Source organism: Onychostruthus taczanowskii, unplaced genomic scaffold, assembly GCF_017590055.1.
Source record: "Onychostruthus taczanowskii isolate IOZ18803 unplaced genomic scaffold, ASM1759005v1 scaffold89, whole genome shotgun sequence".
In the NCBI taxonomy this organism is placed as follows: Eukaryota; Metazoa; Chordata; class Aves; order Passeriformes; family Passeridae; genus Onychostruthus; species Onychostruthus taczanowskii.
Genome location: NW_024506882.1, coordinates 304,500 through 326,413, shown reverse-complemented (window position 1 = coordinate 326,413; position 21,914 = coordinate 304,500). Strand labels below are relative to the sequence as shown.

Here is a 21,914-nt window from a genome sequence, read left to right as displayed (position 1 = left end):
ATGGTGGCAGGGCCATGGTCTGTCCTTCCCCGCCAGCCCAAGGACTGGTGGGAGATTTACAAAATCCAGCCAGTCCCAACGTCTCCCTGCTATCTCTGGCGGGCAGGCGGGAGCGCTTCCCTCTTCGTGGAAGGGCAGTTATCGCCCTGGCTGCCTGCCCACACCCAACCCTCACCCACACAGCATCCTCCCAGCACGTCTCACAGCCTGCCTGGGACACAGGAAGCTTTCACAGGAGGAGGAAGGTGCTGTCAGCTCTGAGGACTCGGGGTGTTTCAGCCATTTAACCTGGTAAGCCTTAGCTATATAAAATTTCAGGCCGGGGGAATGGGTGCTGGCACAGCTCCACCGAGGCTCCCCCTTGGTGTTTGACTCCGTGCTTCCCTCCTGGTGGCCTGCTGAGGTATTTGGGTTAGTGTGCGGGTCTGCTCCTGCAGACAGCCCAGGCACGGAGCAGCAGGGCTGGGATCTGGCGCTGCTCTGGTGACGTTGGAGGTGGCGCAGCGGCGCGAGTGCCGAAATGCTGCTGCTGCTGTCAGACAGCCTTCCCATATTTAAAGCTAGATTATCCTCAATTACATCTGCCCAGAGGACTGAGCAGCCCCACATGGGTCTATTTTTAGCTCTGTCTCAGAACTAATAAACCGTGCTGGTTTTTCCTCCTGCCATATTTGCAGCCTGCCAGGCTGGGAGCTGTTTGCAGCCCGAGGGCGGCTGCTCGGGGAGCAGGCACCTTCCGAGAGCAAATATTGTCCTGACGGGTGGAGGGAGCCACCATGGCTGCGCCGACGAGGCCCCATCTGCCCGCGGGCTCACTCCCTGCCTGCAGGAGTCACAGAGGTCACCCAGGCAGGGTTGGCAGGGCACTGACCTCCCCTTGGCCCTGGCCATGTTCCCAGTGGTGTCCCCTCGCCCTGGCCGTGTCCCCACTTGTGTCTCCTCGCCCTGGCCATGTCCCCACTGGTGTCCCTTCACCCTGGCCATGTCCCCACTGGTGCCCCCTGGCCCTGGCTGTGTCCCCACTGGTGTCCCTTCACCCTGGCCATGTCCCCACTGGTGCCCCCTGGCCCTGGCTGTGTCCCCACTGGTGTCCCCTTGCCCTGGCCATGTTGCTCTGGTGACGTTGGAGGTGGCGCAGCGGCGCGAGTGCCGAAATGCTGCTGCTGCTGTCAGACAGCCTTCCCATATTTAAAGCTAGATTATCCTCAATTACATCTGCCCAGAGGACTGAGCAGCCCCACATGGGTCTATTTTTAGCTCTGTCTCAGAACTAATAAACCGTGCTGGTTTTTCCTCCTGCCATATTTGCAGCCTGCCAGGCTGGGAGCTGTTTGCAGCCCGAGGGCGGCTGCTCGGGGAGCAGGCACCTTCCGAGAGCAAATATTGTCCTGACGGGTGGAGGGAGCCACCATGGCTGCGCCGACGAGGCCCCATCTGCCCGCGGGCTCACTCCCTGCCTGCAGGAGTCACAGAGGTCACCCAGGCAGGGTTGGCAGGGCACTGACCTCCCCTTGGCCCTGGCCATGTTCCCAGTGGTGTCCCCTCGCCCTGGCCGTGTCCCCACTTGTGTCTCCTCGCCCTGGCCATGTCCCCAGTGTTGTCCCCTCACCCTGGCCATGTCCCCAGTGTTGTCCCCTTGCCCTGGCCATGTCCCCAGTGGTGTCCCCTCGCCCTGGCCATGTCCCTACTGGTGTCCCCTTGCCCTGGCCATGTCCCCACTGGTGTCCCCTCACCCTGGCCATGTCCCCAGTGGTGTCCCGTCACCCTGGCCATGTTCCCACTGGTGCCCCCTCGGCCCTGGCCATGTCCCCACTGGTGTCCCCTCACCCTGGCCATGTCCCCAGTGGTGTCCCGTCACCCTGGCCGTGTGCCCGCTCGTGCCATGGTGGGTGTGATTTGGGGACCCTGAGCAGCCCCACGCCTGCCGAGCCCAGGAGCCCAGAGCAGGGCAGGCAGTGCCGGCGTGGCAGTGCGGGCATTCTGCCAGAGCCTGTGGTTTGTTCCTGATGATAATTTTGTTAATTACCGTGCCTCTCCTGCCGGCTGTCGCTTTCCCTGGCAGTTGGCAGGGCCTGGCTCGAGCCCCACAGCCCGGCAGGGACGGGCGGCCACTGGCACCCAGTGGCATTCCTGTGCCATGCTCCTGCCCTGGGAATGGCCCTGGGAATGCCCCTCTCCATCTCTGCTGATTTATTTCCAGTGGGGCTTGGGATGCTCTCGGTGACCCATACCATATCCCAGGGACTCACATCTTCCAAAGCCTGTTGTGAAAACATGTCTCATCTCAGGCTCCCGCCCAGCAGAGGCTTGGCAGGTACTTGAATAGGTCAGAGCTATATTCTGAGTCTCTGTGAAGTCTCAAAGGTCAGTTCTTTCAGGCACTGTCCTGTCTCATTCCTCTCAAATGTTACTGGTGTCACAGCAGGGGCCATGGCGGCTCCTTTCTCCTGCACAATGTGGTGTTAATCCCTTCCCGTTTGGAATGCAGAGTCCACTTTCTAAAGCCCTGAGGAGCTGATCTGGGTCTCTTGCTCCCAATCATTGATGAGGTTGCAAAGTGTGAGGTGATTTGAAGAGGAAGATGGTGGGTCTGCAGCTAAAAACTGCTTCATTTTCCATCTTTTCTTATTTGGCAAGGAAAAATGTGTAGAACAGCAGAAAGCCCTGGATGTGATTGACTTCAGAGCGTTCCCTGTAGTACGGATGTGTCAGAGATAATACCTCTGTTTTACTCCGCAAATTATATGTCTTTTAATGCTTTCACATCAAACAAGGTGTGTGGGGGAGGAGGGTAATGGAGATGGTGTCATCTCCAGAAGAGTCCTGGGCCCGGGTGCTGCTGCTGCTGCCCCCCCTGTGGCACTGGGACCTGCCCCTGACCCCCTCGCTGCCCTCCTCCTCCCACGTCCCCTGCAGCATCCTCAGGCAGGGCATTGCTCCACTGGGGCTGAAGTTTGGGCCTCACCCTGGGCTTCCCAGCAGGATTCCAGTGGTGATGGTTGGCACAGTGGCTCCAGGGATGGTTTTTGCTCTCAGCAGGGCGCTGGGGGCGGCGGGCGAGTGGCACACGGTGGTGGCTGTGCCTCCCAAATCTGGCCTTATTAGTGATGTTAACGATGAACGGTGACATTTAGCTCACTGGTTTGCGAGTAAAATTCAGAGGATCTGCTCATGCTGTAAAGACTAATTTCCTCTGCTGATTTGATCTAATTTAATTGGATGCTGAAATCTTGGAGCTCATCTCTTCAGGAGGCCTGTGTTCACAGGGAGAAATACCCCAAATTATCAGGAATACAATTTCCATGTAATTGTGCTGCTGTCGTGGCCGTGACTGCCTGGTTCTGTGTCAGCTGTGCTGTGGCTGCTGCTGCCCCCAGCTGCCACCCCACAGCCAGGCTGCTGGGCAGGAAGAGCCCAAGGGTAGCTTGCTTGGGCTGTCTCAGTTACAGAATAGTGTTTGGCTCCTGGCCAGTGGCACACAATGCATGGGAGAGGTGTACAAGAGACTCCTTGTACCCACAGCTCGCTTTGTTCCTTGATAAATGAGTCCTGGAAAACCACCCCCTCAAGCACTGGTGTGTTGATGGCATGGTCAGGGTTGCAGGCTCCTGTCACTGACTGCTCTTGGGTCGCTGCTCTTTGGTGGCTTTCTGGAAGCTCTTGGCCTGGCTGTGGCTCAGGTGTTACCCCTCCGGAGCTGGTCTGGTTCAGTGTGTCTGTCACACGTGGTGCTCGGTGTCACCTGCACAGGCTGCAGCCAGGAGCCCCTTCAGGGGATGCTCTGGAGACTCTGTGCCCTCAGCAGGGGCAGCCTGGGGCACAGGGAGGGGCTGCTGCCAGCACCTTCCTCAGCTGTGCTCCTCAGCATCCCCTGCCTCCAGGGGAGGGCAAAACCCACCTGACCTCTGCTGCTTTCTGCACTGAGAGTCCTTTTACTTTTGTTCTTTTGTTGTGGCTTTGACCCCTCGTTCTGCCTGTTGCTTGGGAGGGCTGGGAATTGCACTGGGGAGATGGACACTCCCTGCTTGGCACAGCCCAGGCAGCAGGTCAGTGCTGGACTGCTCTCATCACAGGGATGGGCTCTGGATGGGGCCAGCCCATCCCTGTGTGCTCCTCCTTGAGCTCAGCAGGTAAATTCCTCCTTTCCTGCACTTCAGCTCTGCTCCTCTGTGCAGGAGCCCAGTGCTGGGGGGCCTTGCCAGCCTTGGGGTGGGAGCTGGGGCTGCCCCACGCCTTGGCACACATCCATCAGTCTCTCAGCACCGACGTGGTGTCGGGGTGCCTGGTGGGGTGTCACAGCCGTCTCACACCGTTTCTGGGAGATGAGCTGGCTGTGCTCTGTCTCACTGCCTGCATGGAAGAGCTGCCTCTGTGCTTCCCTGGGATTTCCTTCATGTCTTTCTAACAGAAGCCATAAAATAAATTTCTAATCAGATTACTTGGGGCTGGATGTAGTGTAATCTAAAGCTCTGTTTCTTGTGATACTTCTGTAAAAGTGGATGCCCTCTTATCCTCCTCCTGCAGCACCAATTCAGACACTTTAATCGCCTTCTCCCTCGTTTGCAAGCTCCCAAATCCGTTTCTGCCATGCCAGGGAAATCGGGATGGGACTGCTCCTTTGCAGGGAGACAGTTACTATTTCTGGCTTTTGGGCCGTGTTGCATTGTCTCTTTGTTCCTCTTGGCTCCCAGTCCTCGGTGCTGGCGCAGCTGCCCCACCTCAGCTCTCCCACCTGGGCAGGGCAGGTGCCCGTGCTCGGGGGGGAGGCAGTGCCCAGAGGGGCTCTGGGCAGTGCCTGGGGCAGTGAAGGGTCCCAGGGCGGTGGGGAAGGGGCCCGGGCAGGGCTCTGGGCTGCCCTCAGCCCCTGAGCTCCGGGCTGGGCTGGCCGTGCCTCCAGCAGGCTGGCAAATGCCCGGCATAGCTCGTGTATTTCTGGCACTGTCCCTCGTCAGCGAGGGAACCAGAAATATCTGCTGCCCAGGGAGGCACGGAGGGTGACAGGGACATGTCCTGCACTGCCTGACGAGGCAGCTGCTCTGGCCAGAGGAGCCCTGAGTCAGCAGCTCAGCTGTGAGCATGGGCTGCTCCTCTGCAGGTGGCTGAGGCAGAATGATGGGCTGCTCACCTGAGGGGGGTTTCGTCTCAGCAGCATCTATACAAAAGCCAAAGTTATTACATAAATTAATGGCTTCATAATAATATTAAGAGTGTCATTTATTCATGGCAGATTCAGTACTCCTAGGGATAAAGGCTCAATCTTGTCCTAGTCTGGCGTTTTCAGATCCTTCTTTCTCAGCAGAGTGTGCAGATGGCTGCCAGGTGATGTGTTAATCACAGTGTGTAATTGTCCTGCCCTGTCCTGTGCTCCCTCCAGCCCCTCAGGCTTCCTAGTTCACTGCCAAGCTGCTTTGTCTGGAGCAAAAATGTCAGGGCATTTTTCAAGGAATATATATTTCTTCATAAAACAGGGGCAACTTCCTACCCTGGAGGTAATTTAGTCACTGACAGGGTGATACTGATGTTTTAAAGGAAGGATGGAGGATTGGAATGCCTTGAACTGCAGCGTTCTGTCTTAGGAGATGTCCTCTGGGACACATGGAGAGCTCCTGGGTGCTGGCCCTGCCAGGGCATTGCTTTTGCAAACAGCCAGGGGTGGTGGATGCTCTGGTGGCATCACTGCGGGAACAGGAGCTGGGTGGAGCTGGAGGGGGACAGGCAGGGCAGGAGCTCTGAGATGCACCAGCCCTGCCACCTGTGTGCCCTCCTAGGCGTCCCTGCCACCTGCCCTGCTCCACCCTGGAGCAGCTGCCCCATGGCAGAGGATGAGCAGTGCAGGGCAGGTCCTGCAGGGGCTGCCACAGCCAGGGGTGTCCTGTGGGGCAGGAGGTCCTGGTTCCTTTGCCTGTGCATCCTCCAGCCCTGCTAGGAGCCCCCAGCCCACCCCAGCCCCTCACCATCTCCTGTCTTGCCTTCAGCCTGTAAATTACAAATCAGCTGCAGTGGGTCCATTGTGGGCTGAGACATGTTTGGGTGGGGAGGGAACCTGAGTTCCTGCTTGTCTGTTTCCAAATAGGAGACACTTGAACATCTTTAAAAATCAATACAAAGCCACTTCAGCATAAACCAAGAGGAGATTAATACTTACCTTGTCTGGAAAAGGGGAGATGTGGAAAATGTCTCCAGAGAGGGAGACTCAATGAAATTTGAATCTGCCTGTTTAATGTGAGAGCTAAAAGATTTAAAATTAACCCCCTCCCCCTCCATTAATTGGAAATGAATTTGAGAATTGGTGTAATTTGGCACAGAAATAGGATCTTTTTTTTTTTTTTTTCCTGTGCCTGAGGAATTTGTCAGACTGATAGCTTCAGCTTGAAGGAAAGCAGACGGGTATTTTCTGCAGGAAGAGATCTGTTGATCCATCAAAAACTTCATTGAAAGGCTTGGCAGTGCAGGTAGCACCCAGGTTTAGCAAGATTCACTCCTCTTAGCCACTTGTGTTCTCTCACCACCACTCAGAGTTTGGCATCATCTGATGTTGTTCTGGGAAGACAGAAATGCATTTTGGAATTTTTGGAGAATGAGCTGGACTTTTTCCTGTGGGGAAGCGGGTACCTCAACACTTGTCTGCTGGAATTGCTGCTGCCCCAGTCTCCCCAGGGACCTCGAGATCTGGTGAAGCACAAAAATACTGATCTTGGGTTTTGGTTTGGGTCTTGGCTCTCTGGAGCGCTCCATGTGCACAGTGTAGGTTGGGATGGGTGCTGTGGGGACACTGAAACGCTGTCTGGTTCATCTGGGGTGAATTAACGTGGTGTGTTCACAAAAATAACATCATGACTTACAGTAGGATACAGAGATTGTGGCCATGATCAGGGTTTTGTTCCTGTTGTGCTTAAGGAATCCATCTGATTAGAGATTCTGCTGAAACATTTAGATAGAGAAGGCCAGAACTGAGGTGATGTTGGTGTCCTTAGAGGTGGCAGGCAGGGGAGGTGGGTGAAGCAGGAGTGTGACAGGCAGGCCGGGCAGCAGGAGCGGCTGTTCCCTGCCTGATGTGGTCTGTGGCCTCTGCAAGCTGTTTCTCCTGAGCAAACACATTTATTACAGGCTTTGCCAGGGGAGCCCCACGCATTGTTAATGATTGACTGCCCCAGCTGGGGGTTTCCAGGCAGCTCCTGCTCTGTGCTGGGCTCTTGCCCTGTGGGTGGGGAGCAGGGGCCTTTCTGCCCATCTTTCCCCGGGGAGCTGCTCAGGTCCTGCTTGAATGGATGGTGGATGTGCTTGCCTGCAGCCTGTGTGTGCCCCCCAACAGATTCCTGCTTGTGGCAGGGTCCCCCCAAAACCCTGACCTGGCTGTGACACCTGGAGCAGCTGCCCCAGGGGCCCTGCACCTGTGTGCCACTGCCAGAGAGGTTAAACCCACCAGGGCAGCCAGGACCAGAGGCAGGAGGATTGTGTGGGCTGTTCCTGACGGCTGCAGGGGTGCAGAGAGCCAGCAGGCTCCGGGCAGGTGCCCAGGGTGTCCTGGCCTGTGCTGGGTGGGTGTTCCCATGAATGATCCCACACCTGCTGGCAGCAGGGATGGTGCTTCCATCCCTTAGACTAGGAAGTAGCTCGAAGGGCTGTAGCTTGTCCTAATTCCTGTGAAAATTAAACTGGCAGAGGAGAGAGGTGAGGTAAGGGGGGCAGAGGGACCTGGGTGTTTTATCACCATGACAACAAGGACTTCCAGGGAAAGGTGCTGAAGTGAGAAGTAGATAATTTACAGCTTACTTAATAAAAAAAAAAGACTTCGTTTCCTGGAGGGAGCTGTGTGTCAGCTCCCGGTGTGAGGGGCAGGCTCGAGGCCCCGTGCTGTCCTGGGCTCAGGGGAGGGATGCTCGGCCCTGGCAGGGGGATGGCAGCGCCCGGCTGGCACCAGCCGGGAACCCGGTGGGGCAGGAGCGAGTCCTCCCTCTGCGGGGCTGCGCTGGCACTCCGCCCCGCAAGGAGCCCGGGCTGCGGCTGCCGGGAAAGCCGGGAAAGCCTCGGTACCGGGGTGACCCGGGGGCCGTGCCGCTCCCCGTGCCCGTGACGCGCTCAGAGCCCCGCCCGCCCGCCGAGCCGGCCCGGGGGTGCTCCGGGGGTCTGCGGACACACCCCGGCCCCCGGCCTGCGGGGAACGGGGCAGAGCCGCCGCCATTCCGCAGCCGCTCCCGCGGGGCTCCGTTACCGGCCCCGCGCTCGTTACCGGCGGCGCATATTTCTTCCTGGCCCGCGGTCGCTCGGTCGCTCGGTCGCTCGGGCGGCGGCGGCGATGTCCCGGGCGGGCGGCAGGACGCGGTCCCGGCGCGCGGGGGTGCGGGCGGCCGTGGTGCTGATCGGGCTGCTGCACCGCTCCCGGCAGAGCAGCGAGAGAAGGTGACGCCGCGGGGAGCCGGGGAGCGCTCGGTGCCGGCGGCCGGGCACAGCCGGGGGCTGCGGGGGGCGCGGGGCCGGCGGGTGGAATTACTGGCGGCGGTACCGGGAGCTGGGAAACGGGATAACGGCGAGCCGCTGGCGGTGCGCGCTGTGTGCCGGAGCGGTGCCGGGGACCGGGCAGCCGGCACCGGTAACCGTGACCCGCTCCCGGTGCCGGGAGCCGCGCACCGAGCAGCCGTGAGCGCTCGGGACGCTCGGTGCGGGAGTGTGCGGGGCCGGGCCAGGTGAGCCGCACGGAGGAGCAGCGCGGTCCCCGGGGCCCCTCGGGCAGAGCTGCTGTGGCTCCGCTCCGCAGCTTTGTCCGCGGCGGGGACAGCTGACGGGTGGTTTCATCTTTCACTGCCGAGGCCACGGGCCGGCTGTACTCGGCGTCCAACTTCGTGCCGTAGGAAATGGCCTGTTTGCGGGGCCCGGCGAGCTGGCATCTGCTCCGCGCGGAGCTGACCCCGCGCTGATCCGTGCGGCTGCCCCGGGCGGGCAGCTTTCTCCTCCAGGACTCTGCTGCTCTGGCAACTTTGGTGTTAAAAATAGTCAGAAATATGCGCCCGAACCTCACAGTGTGTGCGCCTCTGTTTCAGGGTGGAAGCAACATGGGCACTGCTGCAGGCTGAGGGGTTTTTTGTTTCTTTTTCTTGGTTCAGTTTGAGATTTTGTACCAAACTAAAATGAATGAAGAAATGTTTATTTGGAATCGTTGTTGTAAAATATTCCCCCACTCCGTAATCTATAAGCATGAAAAATCAGAGTGAGGTGACTGAGGATGAAGCTTTTTGTCTGCCATCAGCTGTGGATTGCAGGGCTCGTACCCCATTTTTCAGTGCTCTGGCATTGGGACTTTGCCTTGGACAGTGGTGCCGTGGAGAGCAGGATGTCAGTGATGCACTAAAGACTGAGCACTGGCATTCCTGGGGAGTTCCTGTGTCACTTGATGGTTTGAGATATTTCTGTCTCCCGTGCTGGGGTATTAGGTAGATCATCACAGCAGAACAGTTGGAAAAAGCCAACTGCAGGTCGTGGGTGAGCAGCAGGAGTGTCTGCTCACCTGAGCTGAGCCGTGGCTGGGTCCCTGCACCACGCTCCGGGCTGGAACCCTGCTTGGGGACTGTGCTGGGGCTCCCTCCCGAGCTGGGCTTGGCTGTTCCTGCCCTGCTGCTGCTCCTTGGGTTTTGTCCTGTTTAGCCCAGGCCCGTTCCAGCCATAGCTCGGGGCTGGCTGGGCTGACCTGAACTCTCTCCTCCTGCTTTCACCTGTGTGGGGACCCAAATGATCCTCTGGATGTTGTACCAGTGAAACTCATTGGCCAATCCTGCATTTGCCTCAGGGGCAGGCAGTGCTTTACTAGTCACACCAAGGAAGACTTTGCCAAAGAGTTGTCTTTCCCCCAGGTACCAGGTTTTTATGAATGAGCTCAACATGACACTGGAGTGCTTAGAAAAAACCTGGCTCTGAACTTGCACTGGAATCTGCCCCGTGGTGTCTGAGCCTGGTTTATTTTTTTCCCCAGCATCATGTTGTGCACAAAGCGTCTCAGTGGGCCTCTTGCTGCAGGGTTTACTGAGTACAACGAGAGTCACACAGATTTCTCAAGGGGAGAACAAGACCCCGAGGAGGTTTTCCTGTCTGCCATGGACTGAGGAGCCTCCATGGGAGCGATTTCAAGAATTCAAGCAGTGCTTTACGGTGGTTGTTTCATCTTATGCAAGCTGCCAGGGCCATCAAAGTGACATAATCTGCAGGAAAAGGAAGGGACTGCTAGCAGCTTCGTCAAAAGGGACTCTGTTCCTCCACCTGCTCCTATTTGCTATTTTCCCTCCTACATTCAGTCTTTGTTCTGCATTTGCAATTGAATTTTGCTTTCCATGAGCCATATGCAAGCCTGGCAGGATCAGTGGCAGCTGCAGAGTGTGGTGGCCCATGTCCCTTCCTTGTTAGCAACCCAGCAGAGTGCAGGCTCCCCTGGCAGAGCCGGGTGATGCTCACCTGCCCCTCCACCTGCACTCTTCTCACCTGTGCCTCCCCTGCACACCTGGGCTGCAGGTCTGGGGGGTGGCTGCTGCTGCTCCTTGCTCCTGTTTTGCTCTGAAAGCCTGGGATTTGGAACTGTATCTATGTGTAAACGGATTTTCCCAAGTGTCCCACATGCAAGGGAGGTGACGCTCTGGTGGCTGTCCTCTCACTGGGAGAGCTGGTGGGTGGGTGCCCTGGTGGGGGGCACATCTCCTCCCACGGGCTCCTTGCCCTTTGGCATCGGCGCCGTGGCGCTTGGAGACGCAGGTTTCTGGGAGCTGTTCTCTGCAATTTGCAAATTATTGAATCAGCTCAGAAACGGCTGCCCGAGGCTCCTGGCTCGGGTTTGGCAGGAATAGGATCAGACGAGCCTTCTGGTCTGAAAATGTCTGCAAGTGCCTTGGCTGATTTACCCAGATCTGCAGGAAATTGCCACTTTCTCTGTTCCTGCAGAGTAGGCAGCACATCTTGTAAAAGATAAAAACTTCTTTTCACCGTTACTTGCATATCGAGCCTCGCTGTCCTGTCCTGGCTGAGCCCAGTGGGAAGCCCTTGGCCAGCTGGAAAGATTCCAGTGTCTGCAGAGGTGCAGGCACAGCAGGAGTCAGCTCCTTGCTGGCCCCCTCCCCAGCAGGACGGGCACAGGGTGGTGCAGCAGGGACCCCAGGGCCAGTGCAGGCAGCTGGATCCTGCCTGCTCAAGTGTGGGACGCTCTGAGCTGTTCAACAACGTGCATTTGCTGTTTGGAGGGGCAATTAAAGCCACCCCACTGGCAGGTAAATGTCACCTTTCCCTGAGCAGGGCTGTGGTCCTGCTCTGAGGATAGAGCCTGGGGATGCTGCGTGTGTGCAGGTGCAGGCTGGCAGTTTGCAAATATGTAATTTATTGCAAGAAATGTAGATGAGAAAATGCTGCACTTTTTTTTTGCTGACTCTCAGGCTTCAGTGTGAGAAGGCAACACTGCTGAATAGGGCTAAGCTGAGCCAGGACATAACGAGGTAAATCAGTTTCTAGGGAAGATGTTCCATAGCAGGGGTTCTGCCCGAGGGTCTGGCAGCTCTGCAGCACTGAGTGCTTGGGCTGCACCCCATGTCTGGGGGGATTCTGGAGCCCCACAACTGCCTGACATCAGTGGGAGCCTGCAGCAGTGCATGTCCTCTGCTGATGTCCTCCGTGGGATGAGTGATGATGCAGCGAGATCTTGCCTGCCTGGCATCCTGGGATTGGGTGGAGAGCTGCTCAAAGTCAGGGCAAGGTTCTTCATTCAGGCACTCACTGCAGATTTCCAGGTGTAAACTCACAGCAAGGTGCCCTTGTCTGCAGTGCAAAAACCCACGGTTTTAGTTGAGGTTTTTGGGTTTTTTTTTGTAATTTGTGAGCAGCTGGCAAGGGCCCCTGGCCATGCTGCTCTGCCTGGTGTGTCAGCAGGTGCTTGTGTCCCGGGAGCCAGGGGCTGGTCCCAGTTGTGTGGGGGATGGAGAGGAGCCCCCCCAGAGGGAGGACGAGCAGCCTGTGCCCCACTCCCACTGCCTGCTGTGGGCAGGGCTGAACCCGGGCAGGGGCAGGATGCAAAGGGATATGGAAGCACAGTCCCCTCTGGAAACTTAGGAGACCAGGCATGGAATATTAAACAAACTAAAAAGGAAGCAGCTGGCAAGGTGATGCCCATCAAGGATAAAAAATGAGGAGTCCAAAAATAGAGGCTGTTAATTTACAGGAGAGTCATTGCTGACCTTCTCAAGGATGAGGCATCTGACAGGCAGAACTTGTTGCTGCAGGAGTTTGGTACCTCCTTAGGCTGGGTTTGACCTGTAGAATTAAGAACAGGCAGAGGGGTAACCTGGGGTGCTCCCACCCCATTTGCACATCTTGACAGAGGTAGAGCCAGCCACACTGGAGCATTTCACCGTGTCAGGTAACATGCTGGCATCTCCCCTCCCCACCTGTGATTTATCTAAATGTCCTGCCTTGATTTAGAGCCTGTCTGGGAAATAAATCAGATGGACACAATGAGGAGGTGGGATGCTTTAGGGGTTTTTCATTAGGCTGTGGCTTGAGAGAGCATGAGAGGAGTGTGCACTCGGGGTCAGGGTCTGGATGGGAGCACTCAGGGGTCCAGGCAGCCTTGGCTCTGTGCTGAACAGGGCTTTTTAATCAGAATTTCAGTATGTCCGTGGGGCTTACCAAACACGGGGTATTAATTTGAAGGTGCTTTAGGACTGTGATCCTAGGGATGCTTTAAAGAGAGAGACCTCACCTGCCCTTGAGGTGTTGGGAGCTCACTGATGTCCATTGTTCCCCCCAAAATTGGGGAAAAATTCCCATTTTCTCCCTCTCTGGAAGGAGCCAGGAGAGCATCCCTTGGCAGGTGGGCTTTGCCTGCCTAAGAGCTGGGAACAGGTCCCCCCAGCTCAGTCCTGGGGGGCTGGGGGGGCTGGGGTGATCTCAGCCTGCTTTCGGAAACCCTGCAGCCCGCCCTGCCGTAACCGCATTAAGGTATTTCCTTAATTAGATTTACTAAGTATGCAGGATTCTAATTCTCTCTTTTTCCTTCTCTCTTAATTTGCCTAATGAGAAAAACAAAGAAATGAAATTACAGAGGCGATGCCCGCGTTTCCTTCTGGAGAGGCTGGTGCCGGCGGAGGATGCTCTGGCCCGTCCGTGCCTGGCTGTGGCCGTGGCTGGGGTGGATGTGGGCATCAGGGGCAGGCAGAGCCCCCTGCCCGCTGCCAGCTGCCCCCTTAGGGCCTTTGGTTGTCCATGCTGGAGCTGAGCATCTCCTGTGGTGCCAGGGAGAGGCGAGAGGGGAGCTGCCCGGTGTCCCCGTCCTGGCCAGCGTGGGCACCTGCCACCTCTGCTGTGCTTCAGGCTGTGCACAGACTGCACCCTCAGTGTCACTGGGTCACCGAGCAGGGCTGCTGAGAGCCCCCCGAGTCCCCCCTCACTCGTTTATCATCCCCCGAGGGCAACCACTTTGGGAAAAGGGTGCTGGCCCTTGACCCCAGCGCTGGTGGGGGCTGTGGTTGGACTTTGCCAGAACAGATCCTCAGCGCAGAGGCCCGTTACAAGCAGTCCTTGGGGATGGGCTTGTTTTGCTCTCCCGGAACTGCAGGAGCAGTTCCAGCAGTTTGGCCCCAAAGAAGCAGCCAGCATGTGACAGAGGAACATGTTGTTAAGTTGGGTGATTTTATAATACTTAGAATATGATGCTATGGCAACCCACTACAAATCCCAGATCAAATCAAATTGTTTGTGCGCATCTCTGTAACTTTAATCTTTTCAAAGTGGTATCTGTTTTATGCCTTTGAGGCCACTGTGCAGCTGAGTGCAGTCAGGCAGAGCTCAGGGTTCAAAGCAAGGAGAGCAGAGGATGAGTGGCTTGCTCCAGATCAGGCTGTGCTTCAGTGTCCTAGAAAGTCAAAGAGCAAACAAGGAAAATCTGTCGTCCTTGGCATTTTTCAGCATTAGAGACATGGTGAGGCTGTGGAGAGAGAGAGGGAAGGAGCTTGGTAAACAGTGTGGGTGGGTAGGACAGGAATTCCACTATTGCCCCACATTGCTCCAATTAATTTCTTGCATTGAAAAACTGGAAGATTTTCAAGCCAGGAGCTCAAATGAGGTGTAACAATGTAAACTTAACCTGCTCTGATACGAAAAAGAGAGAAAGAAGATTTATTTGATTTAATGTAATGTGAAACACCAGTCCTTGGTCTGGATTCAGGTTTGGGCACAATGCACTGGGTATTTCCCCCAGTGCCTCTGGCACAGCCCAGGTGGTGCCGTGGCTCCCCTGGATGATGCTGCTGGTCCCACTCTGCCTTCCCCGCATCCCTGCTGCCTGCCCACCTCAGCCCCTCAGCACCTCGGTGGCGCAGGGCCCTGCAGGCTGTCACCTGCTGTCACCTTGGGAGGCCAGGGCCCGGGCTGCTGAGGGCAGGTGTCTCAGAGGGTGGGTGCAGCCTGTGGCAGGGGCTGTGTGTTGGAGAGGCCTGGCAGGCTCCGGCGCCCGCGGCGCCATCCCGGGGCGCGCTGCCATGGGAACAAACCTCGTTACCGCCAGATAAACAGTTGGACGTTTTGGCCCGCTTTCTGCAGGACTAACCTGGCAGGGACAAGAGGAAACTAAATTAAATCTCAGATTTTCTGACTCCCGGAGGAGCATCTGGCAGTGCCGCTGCGTGGTGGCGTGGCTGCCTGCCCGGGAAGCGCCGGGCGGCAGGGATGGGAGTTTTGTTCAGGGGAGGGCTGAGGCCCTGCTTTTCCAAAGCTTAGGGGATTTCTGGGGGGGATGTCTTGACAGCTCCGTGGTACAGGGGCTGTTTTCTGCTTTCCTGGGGTCTTGCATCTTCATGATGGCTCCTGGTACTTCCAAATCCGGTGCCAGGTGCCGTGTTGGCAAAGGGGCCCCCAGTTTGGTGCCTCCAAAGCCATGCTGGGTGTCCCTGGGTGTCACTGAGCCTCCTTTGCTGCCAGAAGGCTGCTCAGCCGCAGGTCCTGCCCAGGTGGGGAGGGTGCCAGAGGCAGGGAAGCCGTGGGGATGGCTGGTTCCTGTCACAGGAGCCCAGCCCTGCTGTCCCCTGCTGCACCACCAGCACCACACACGGGGACTCGCAGCCCACCCTGGGCACGGGCTCTTCTGACGACTTTTATCACCTTCTCACACTGTCTGCTGGGTTTTTCCTCAGATTGCAGATATTACCGTACAGGCAGCTGCACACCACGGCTTTGCCAAGGGAGATAACACTTATCTCCTGCCCGGTGGGCTGGCTCGGGCAGCGGGGAGCTGACATGCCTGTCTTTGGTTTTCCAGGAAACAGGAGCTGCTGAACAGCACGGATGTGACCGTCCCGGAGCGGCCCCTGTCCCCCCCGCTGACGGCGCCCCCGACCATGAAGGTGAGAGGTTTGGAGCCCGGAGAGCCGGGCTGGTGGGGAGCAGCACTTCCAAGGCAGCGGCTGCACGGATTCGGGCTGTTCCCCCAGGGGCAGCAGTAGGTGGTTTCTGGAGCTCAGCCGGCAGCCCGTGCCGGCGCCATCCCTCTCTCCCGGCGGTGTGTGCCGCCCCATCCCGCACCGACGCTCCCGTTACAGCCGCGACCGGCGCTGCCGGCCAGGGCGCTGTGTCCGGGGCTGCTTCTGTCCCAGCGACCCTCCCAGCCCCGTGATGGGGGTTCTGTGTGCTAGGTGCCTCTGAGTGCTTCTGTCCCAGCGACCCTCCCAGCCCCGTGATGGGGGGTTCTGTGTGCTTCTGTCCCAGCGACCCTCCCAGCCCCGTGATGGGGGGTTCTGTGTGCTAGGTGCTTCTGTGTGTTTCTGTCCCAGCGACCCTCCCAGCCCCGTGATGGGTGACTCTGTGTGCTTCTGTCCCAGTGACCCTCCCAGTGACCCTCCCAGCCCTGTGCTGGGTGACTCTGTGTCCTTCTGTCCCAGCGACCCTCTCAGCCCTGTGCTGGGTAACTCTGTGTCCGTCTGTCCCAGCGACCCTCCCAGCCCTGTGCTGGGTAACTCTGTGTCCGTCTGTCCCAGTGACCCTCCCAGCGACCCTCCCAGCCCCGTTCTGCACTTCTGTGTGCTAGGTGCCTCTGTGTCCTTCTGTCCCAGCGACCCTCCCAGCCCTGTGCTGGGTAACTCTGTGTCCGTCTGTTCCAGCGACCCTCCCAGCGACCCTCCCAGCCCCGTGACGGGGGGTTCTGTGTGCTAGGTGCCTCTGTGTGTTTCTGTCCCAGCGACCCTCCAAGCGACCCTCCCAGCCCTGTGCTGGGTAACTCTGTGTCCGTCTGTCCCAGCGACCCTCCCAGCCCCGTGCTGGGTAACTCTGTGTCCGTCTGTCCCAGCGACCCTCCCAGCCCCGTGCTGGGTAACTCTGTGTCCGTCTGTCCCAGCGACCCTCCCAGCCCCGTGCTGGGTAACTCTGTGTCCGTCTGTCCCAGTGACCCTCCCAGCCCCGTGTTGGGGCTTCTGTGTGCTTCCCAGTGTGCTTCCCTCCCAGCGACCCTCCCCGTTCCCGTGCCGGGTCCCTCGGTGTGTTTCCCTCCCCGTCCAGCGACCCTCCCAGCCCCGTGATGGGGGGTTCTGTGTGCTTCCCAGTGTGCTTCCCTCCCAGCGACCCTAACCCATTCCCGTGCCGGGTGGCTCGGTGTCCCGGGTCCCTCGGTGTGTTTCCCTCCCCGGGCATCCCGAGCTGTGCGTCCCAGCAGGCACCTGCCTGTGCCCTGCAAACCCCACCTGCTCCTGCCCAGCCCGTTCCGGGCGCTTTGCCTGCCGGGGAGCCACCCTTTGAAACAAGACCGCTGTCCTGCTGTGCCTCTGGCTTGAGGAGCACCAGCAAAGGGCTGTGGCTGCTGCTGGGTGCCCGAGAGGAGCTCTGGCTGCGGGGCTGATGCAGGGCAGCGATGCCACGAAGGTAACAGATCCCTTGCAGGGCTCGGCGCGGCGGGGACAGTGCTGGGGAGGGGTGCACAGCTCTGCTCCTGCCTGGTGCAGGGTTTCTTCCCGTCCTTTCCTGTGTGGCCCAGGAAAGCTGGCTCTCAGTGTGCCCGGCTCTCTGAAGGGCTGCATGCTTTGCTCAGTACGTGTGCCATTTTCTGTGGGACTCACTGTAGCAGCCGGGTCCAGTGCCACTGCAGGGTCAGGTCTTGGCTCTGGATACTGGTAGAGCAGGACCTGAAACGACCCAAGAACATTTTTACCCGGAAATAAACAGAATCCAAAGCAAGCTCAAACTAAGGAAGACTTTTTAAAGAATATTCTGCTGTGGGTACAGAGCTGTCTGAGCCTGGGGTTTTTCTTTTTGACTCCCACAGGTGTGTTAGGTAAGGAGGGACATGGTCTAAAGCTGGAAACAGCCAGGGTTGTGTCTGAGCCACAGCTGCCCCACCTGTGCTGGCAGCCATAGACTGCTCGTGCTGTAAATCCGACCTTTGCTCACCACAAGTATTAAAGGAAAAGATTTCTCTCAGACTTTTCCTTTGATTTTCATTTCTTCATCCCCTCCTCTTTGTCCTTTATTTATTTTTTTTTTTGTCTTTTGAGAAATTCAGTCTATTCTAAGCCCTCGCTAAAAATCATCCCCCTTGCCTTGACCCCTTTTTTTTGGCCCCAGGTCACGCATGTCTCTCCCGTTTCTGGCAGCCGGTAGGGTGGCAGCTGCTGGTCCCGCTCCTCGCTCCCCGCTCGGGCTGGCGGCGCTGCCGTGGCCCCGCCGCTGCTGCTCCGCACCGGGGGCAGGGCCGGGCCCGGCGAAAGCAGGGCAAAAAAAAACCAAAAAAACCCAAAATAACAAAAAAACCCCAAACAAACAAACAAAAAACCCGAAAAAAACCCCAAAAACCCCAAACAAACAACAACAAAAAAAAAAAAACCCAAAACAACAAAAAAACCCAACCAACCAACCAACCAAAAAACCCGGAAAAAAACCCCAAAAACCCCCAAACAAACAAAAACAAAACAAAAAAAAACCCACCAAAAAACCAACCAACCAACCAACCAAAAAACCCGAAAAAAAACCCCAAACAAACAAAAACAAAAGCAAAAAAAACACCAAAAAACCAACCAACCAACCAAACAAAAAACCCGAAAAAAACACCAAAAACCCCAAACAAACAACAAAAAAAAAACCAAAACAACAAAAAAAAAAAAAAACCCAACCAACCAAACAAACAAAAAAACCTAAAAAAAAAAAAAAAAAAAGGGTAAAAGGAGAAGGGACGGGCGGGGGCGGCGCGCCTCCGGAAAGCCGCTTAGGGGCTCACCGGGAGAGCCGCGTTACGGCCGCGTTCCTTTTGGCTGGGTGGTTCATTTGTGTGCACCGGGCCGCAGAAGAGCGGGGACAGCGGTCGGACTGCCCAGCAAGCCCTCGGTCCTTGTCGCCGAGCCCCCCGTCCGCGTGGCCCGGGTGCGGGGACACTCGCCCTGCGGCTCCTGTCCCGTGCTGACCGGGCAGCAGGAACAGGGCTTGCTGCAGGAGCTCTGTAATCTCTTTAATTCCTGTGCCAAGGGGGGTTAACCCTGCGCTGGGCAGCCCGGCAGCCAGGCAGCAGCTTCAGCGATGCTGCTGTGATGCAGAAAGCAAATGATTCACGTCCCCTGACCGAACGTGCTCAAAGCTCGGCGGTTTTGGGGCTCGAGGGCTGCTGGCAAGGGCAGTGCAGCAGTGATGCTGAGCTCCGGGTGGGGCTGCACGGGAATCCCGGTGTCACAGCTGCCTGGTGGCATTCAGGGAGCGGGACAAGTGCTCAGGTGGGGGTCCAGCGTCCCTGCTGTGCTGTGGCTTGGGCTGGCTTGCCTTGTGTCTGCTCTTATGGAACAGTAGATTTCCTTCTTTTCTTTTCAGTCGGCAGAGTTCTTCGAAATGCTGGAAAAAATGCAGGTGAGCAGCAGTGTGCATGCCAGTAACTCGGGACGTTGGCCCCAGCAGAGCCCCTGAGGGCAGAGGGCCTGTCCCAGGGCAGACCTCACCTTCCAGCCACTTGGGTTGGAGTGATCTCCATGTAGCAAAAATACCCTCGTGTTGGTGGACCTGTGTGGGTAAAAGCACCTAAATTGTTTGACACATCCATTTTTTTCCTAACAGGCACCAAAACTGGAAGAACAGAGGTCTGGAAGCCAAAAACACAAGGTTGGTTGATTTTTTGTTTCTTGAGGGGAGCTCTTCAAGTGTCCACTCCCCATCTCAGAGGTTTAATGTGATCGTCAAAGACAGTCACTCAAAGGGCTGGAAAGGATTTAGATGTTATCTAAAAACAAGGCACTGATTGAACTGCAGAGATGGGAGCAGGGTGCCTGTAAATCCCTAATCCAGCTTTATGTCCAGAGCATCTCAGCTTCCAGCTGTGCAAAAGGGTTGGGCTTTGCCACTGCCCTGGGAAGTTGCAGCAGTAGAGGAGCTCCCTTTAGGCAGGACTGGGCCTGCATTGGTGCCTTCTGAGAGGGACCAGCCGGTGCTGGAGGCACTCCCTGGCTTGGGTGGGCAGGGCTGGGGTTTTCAGGGTTTTTTTGCTGGCGGGGAGCAGATGGTCACAGATGATGTTTTGGTTCCTTTTTCCAGGAAGACTACATCCCATACCCCAGCATCGATGAGGTGGGTGAACCTGAACCCCCTGAACACCTTCTGGGGAATGCCTTTCCAAAATTGCTGATGGCAGAGGAATTGGTGGAGATTCTGTTTCTGAGAGGAGCTACACGAAGCCTGTTCCCCCTCCCCACCTTTGTGGCTTTTGGCTTTTCCTCAGTAGCATGTGCCCTCTTCTGTGACAGAGAGGAGGTTTCAGAGAGGGGCTGCACTTGTCCCTGCTGGTGCTGGGGTCTGCTGCAGTAGGGGGGCAAACCGTGGAGCAATGAGCTCTGATCCCACATGCACAGCCCTGTCCTGCCTGACCCCTCGTGGCACGTGTCTCTGCAGATCCTGGAGAAGGGCAGCCCCTACCCGCTGATCATCCTGCCCCAGTTTGGGGGATACTGGATAGAAGACCCAGAAAACCTTGGCACGCCCACCTCCTCTGACAGCAGCATCTGCGAGGAGGAGGAGGAAAACCTCAGCCCCAGCAGCTATGGCTACAAGCTGGAGTGCAAGGGAGAGGCCAGAGCCTACCGCAAGCATTTCCTGGGGAAGGTGGGTTCCTCCACCCCGCGGGGCTCAGAGCTGCACTCCTTTGCGTGAGAAAACTCTCCAGCTGGGAGCAAAACGGGCAAGTTTCACAATTTCCCTCTTTGGAGGGAATGGAGACGCTGGTGTGTTCCCAGCATGGCACTGGTGGCCACGCATGTGGCCTTTGTCCCTGGCCCCACAGGTCTCCTGTGACACCAGGGGGGACGTTGGCTCTGAGCCTCCTGCCCTGGGCACCTGGGGCTCAGCCACACACTGAGTGGCAGCCCTGCCCTGCTCACAGCCCTGCTCCTGGCAAGGGGGTGTGGGTGGTGGGAGGTGTTGGGCTAGCAGGTGAGTCTCCAGGCAGTGTCCTTGCCACCAGTGAGTTGCTTCCCGGCTGCTAACGTGCTGTTTTCTATTTTTAGGATCATTTAAATTTCTACTGTACAGCTAGCAGCCTTGGAAATCTGATCCTTTCTGTTAAATGTGAGGAGACAGATGGCACAGAATATTTAAGGGTTATACTCAGGTATGGGAAAAAAAAAGTCTTTGTTTAACAAAATATTCTCTGTTTGGGAGTCCCTGGTTCTGTTTCTACAGCAAGTGCTTGAGCTGGGCTGGCAGCACGTGGAGGGGGTCTGGGTGGGATGGGAGGCAGTGGCAGCACCCTGTGTTTCTGTGCTGGGACTGCCTAAACCTGACAATGAATGTGAGGCTTTGATCTGTCACTAAACCTGCTGGAACTGAACATAAACCTCTGTGGCTTTAATCCTCCCTGGGATAACACCAGTCACTTCCCTCACCATCCCTCTGTAAGCTGACAGGACCCAGCATGTCTGAACCATTGTGTCATTTCCCTCGAACTATGAATATTTTAAGAGATGAGAAGACAAATCGAGCCTTTGCTCCCTAACCAGGCCAGCAAATGCAGCACAGCTGTGTTTCCCAGCAGTGGGTGTTGCTTTGCTCTAGCCACTCCCTGACATCTGTCTGCTCGTTGTTTCTTTGCTAGGTCCAAAGTGAAGACATTGCATGAAAGGATTCCTCTGGCAGGATTCAGCAAGCTCCCGAGCATCCCCCAGATTGCAAAGGTGAATGGCCTGGCTTGGCTGGAGCTCTGCAGCACAGCCTGGGCCAGGGCACAGCAGGCACTGCTGGGGAGTGCTGGGCAGCAGTGCTGGGCTCTCAGGGGTGCTTGGGTGCTGCTGTGTGCTTGTTTTCCTGCTGGTGCCAGGCAAGGAGAGCACATGGCACTCGTTTGACATGGAGGGACCTGGGGCTTGGCTTGCTGCCTCCTCACTGGGGCCAGCCAGGCCCAGGGGCATCCCAGTGGTGGATGTGCAGTGGGGACCTCCTGCCATTGGAGGTTTATTTGGCTTCTTTGTCAGACATTCGTGGCTGAAGTGGTGGCCAGGGACTGGCACTGACTGCTCTTTCCCCTTGCCCACAGGCCTTCTGTGACGATGCCTCGGGGCTGAAGTTTAACCCAGTTCTCTACCCCAAGGTGAGGTGACTTGCCCAGGCTGCTCGTGTGTTCTGCAGGGACTCTGAGAACCACACCCAGGGCCACTGTGGAAAACTGTTGGCCTAATTATGTGGGAATTTGGCTTTTTTCCCCCTTCCACTCCCCTGATGCTGCCCAGCTGCAGCTCTGCTGGGCCCTCCTCACCCCTCACCGTGGATCTTTTGGCCGTCACATTTTGAACCACCAGATGAAACAATTGGCGTTTTGCTTTCCTGCAGGCATCCCAGATGATAGTGTCTTATGATGAGCATGAGGTCAACAACACATTCAAGTTTGGTGTGATCTATCAGAAGTTCAGGCAGGTGAGTTGTCCCCACGCTGCTTTCATGGAGCACAG

General features: G+C 57.0%; 1 protein-coding gene across 12 annotated transcripts in view; it reads left to right on the top strand.

Moving 5' to 3' along the window:
- RAP1GAP2 (RAP1 GTPase activating protein 2) overlaps nucleotides 1–21,914 on the top strand; it is a 44,320-nt gene that overhangs the window by 8,444 nt on the left and 13,962 nt on the right. For 6 of the 12 annotated variants that reach the window (XM_041425331.1, XM_041425325.1, XM_041425324.1 and 3 more), the window contains exons 1-10: nucleotides 8,291–8,400; nucleotides 15,278–15,362; nucleotides 18,799–18,834; nucleotides 19,039–19,083; nucleotides 19,513–19,545; nucleotides 19,867–20,076; nucleotides 20,478–20,581; nucleotides 21,065–21,143; nucleotides 21,503–21,556; nucleotides 21,796–21,879. In XM_041425331.1, coding sequence (XP_041281265.1) covers nucleotides 8,297–8,400; nucleotides 15,278–15,362; nucleotides 18,799–18,834; nucleotides 19,039–19,083; nucleotides 19,513–19,545; nucleotides 19,867–20,076; nucleotides 20,478–20,581; nucleotides 21,065–21,143; nucleotides 21,503–21,556; nucleotides 21,796–21,879 — 834 coding nt within the window. In that variant the 5' untranslated portion in view covers nucleotides 8,291–8,296. Of the gene's footprint in view, nucleotides 1–240; nucleotides 292–8,290; nucleotides 8,401–15,277; nucleotides 15,363–18,798; nucleotides 18,835–19,038; nucleotides 19,084–19,512; nucleotides 19,546–19,866; nucleotides 20,077–20,477; nucleotides 20,582–21,064; nucleotides 21,144–21,502; nucleotides 21,557–21,795; nucleotides 21,880–21,914 lie in introns of those variants that run through there. The other 6 variants (XM_041425329.1, XM_041425328.1, XM_041425330.1 and 3 more) reach the window with 4 other exon arrangements.